This window comes from Ciona intestinalis, unplaced genomic scaffold, assembly GCF_000224145.3.
Source record: "Ciona intestinalis unplaced genomic scaffold, KH HT000934.1, whole genome shotgun sequence".
NCBI lineage: Eukaryota > Metazoa > Chordata > Ascidiacea > Phlebobranchia > Cionidae > Ciona > Ciona intestinalis.
Genome location: NW_004191255.1, coordinates 1,355 through 3,541, shown reverse-complemented (window position 1 = coordinate 3,541; position 2,187 = coordinate 1,355). Strand labels below are relative to the sequence as shown.

The 2,187-nt window shown below is 39.6% G+C and overlaps 1 protein-coding gene across 1 annotated transcript in view; it reads right to left on the bottom strand.

Moving 5' to 3' along the window:
* Positions 1 to 4: 4 nt before the first annotated feature.
* LOC104266139 (dynein heavy chain 1, axonemal-like) overlaps positions 5 to 2,187 on the bottom strand; it is a gene marked incomplete at both ends in the record, with an annotated part of 3,082 nt that continues 899 nt past the window's right edge. Inside the window, 4 exons of the mRNA XM_009861698.2 lie at positions 5 to 49; positions 697 to 808; positions 1,232 to 1,321; positions 1,456 to 1,626. Of these exons, the coding sequence (XP_009860000.2) occupies positions 5 to 49; positions 697 to 808; positions 1,232 to 1,321; positions 1,456 to 1,626 (418 nt within the window). The remainder of the gene's footprint in view (positions 50 to 696; positions 809 to 1,231; positions 1,322 to 1,455; positions 1,627 to 2,187) is intronic.

Below are 2,187 nucleotides of genomic sequence, written 5' to 3'. Positions count from 1 at the left end.
AGACAAATCACCTCCTCATCCATGTCCGGATGTTCACGCTTCAAGTTGCCTGTTGATGATGGTAGTTGTTGGTGATAATGGGTGTTGTGGGTAATACTGTAGGAGCTTCTGGTATTTCTTAAACAAAGCAGTCAATAATAGATTTCTATTTACACACTTTTGGCCTATAACACTGATCCCATGCTATTCCTAATTTCGATTTACATATTTTTAGCCTGAAATTCTGGTCCTATGCAACACAGTACCATAAAAGCAATATCGCCCCCAGGTGCATGAGTTTGCCTTGTTTTAAAGTTAATCCACAAATTGCAGCTTCGCCCCACTCACTGAGAGAGCTTTTAGCATACCGTCAAGGCGTCAATACACTATGGAAGTTTCCAGTAACCAAAAACGATTCTAATTACCATCCTTATTGACTTAAATGGTATTACCACGCATACGAGTGTTTATACCAATGGCTCCCAAACCCCTGAGACACATATATATCTATTTACCTGCAGCCATGAAACATACCTACCATAAAACACACATATATATCTATTTACATGCAGCCATGAAACATACCTACCATAAACACACATATATATCTATTTACCTGCAGCCATGAAACATACCTACCATAAAACACACATATATATCTATTTACCTGCAGCATGAAACATACCTACCATAAAACACACATATATATCTATTTACCTGCAGCAGATATGACAGTCTTCACGGCCCTCATCCCAAAGTCATAATGGTCTTGTGAACTGAGTTGTTCAGATGAAAGCTTGAACGTGCTGACTATCTTCTTGGACAAGTGCTGCGTGTATCAAGGGTGGTTAACTTTAGGTATAACAAAGGTTGGCAACCTTCGAGCTCATTATGACCGGCTCACTGTTTCGTGAATTCCCTTACACACGGCCCGTTATGTACAATATATTGCTTATAAGCTCCAGCAGGGAGTCGCTTTTGTTTTTTTGTAGCTCTCTTAAATCTAGTCTATTTACCACCGCACAAACATGTTAACAGTTGGATTGATAATCCTCAATGTACAGGAACTGTTTCTCAACCATAATATATGTTATATTTATCCTTTGATTACAGTAACAAATATTATATTTAAGCAATTTAATAAAAAAATAAGAGATGTTTTAAAATGCTATGAAAAATATGAATGAAAGAGTCTGGGTTAAAAAGCATGGCTGTGAAACCACAAATCTTTTTTACAAATTAGATTATTTACCTTTGCATTATTGAATCCAAAACTGTAAAGTGAGATTTCAGCGATCATGGCGTAATCTGGGACCATCATGGCTACTGGACGGAACAACGCCTGTGGAAGGTATTAGATATACTTTGGGATTTGACAGTAACCATGGATAAGACACTCAAGTTATAAGTCACTTACTCAACTTATCCACATAGTCACTCAACTTATCCATACACTGCAGCCATATATACACCCACCTTTAAATTATCAGGCAACTCGGTCCTTCCAGCGTAGCCAGGGTTCATTGTTATAAACACAGCACACGCCGCCTTCAATGTTATCTCAACCCCCTCAAACATAAACCTTTCCGCACGAGCACTTTGTGCGTTTTGTATCGTGGCAATCTGTTGGGCAACTACTGATAACACCTGTGGGGTATAAGAAGGTTAATGTTGGCTGTCTTGTATAAAATTTAGGGGGCATATAATTAAATAAAAAATTGAAACTTATTTATCCTCGCATGGCGGGGCAACGACAGTCGTTATAACACAGGTGTTCTGTTTCATACACCTTGTGCCCGCTTACAAGTTACCAAGTATGTAACTTATTTATCTTCGCATGGCGGGGCAACAACAGTCGTTATAACACGGGTGTTCTGTTTCATACACCTCGTGCCCGCTTACAAGTTACCAAGTATGTAACTTATTTATCTTCGCATGGCGGGGCAACAACAGTCGTTATAACACGGGTGTTCTGTTTCATACACCTCGTGCCCGCTTACAAGTTACCAAGTATGTAACTTATTTATCTTCGCATGGCGGGGCAACAACAGTCGTTATAACACGGGTGTTCTGTTTCATACACCTCGTGCCCACTTACAAGTTACCACGTATGTAACTTATTTATCTTCGCATGGCGGGGCAACAACAGTCGTTATAACACGGGTGTTCTGTTTCATACACCTCGTGCCTGCTTACGAGTTACCACGT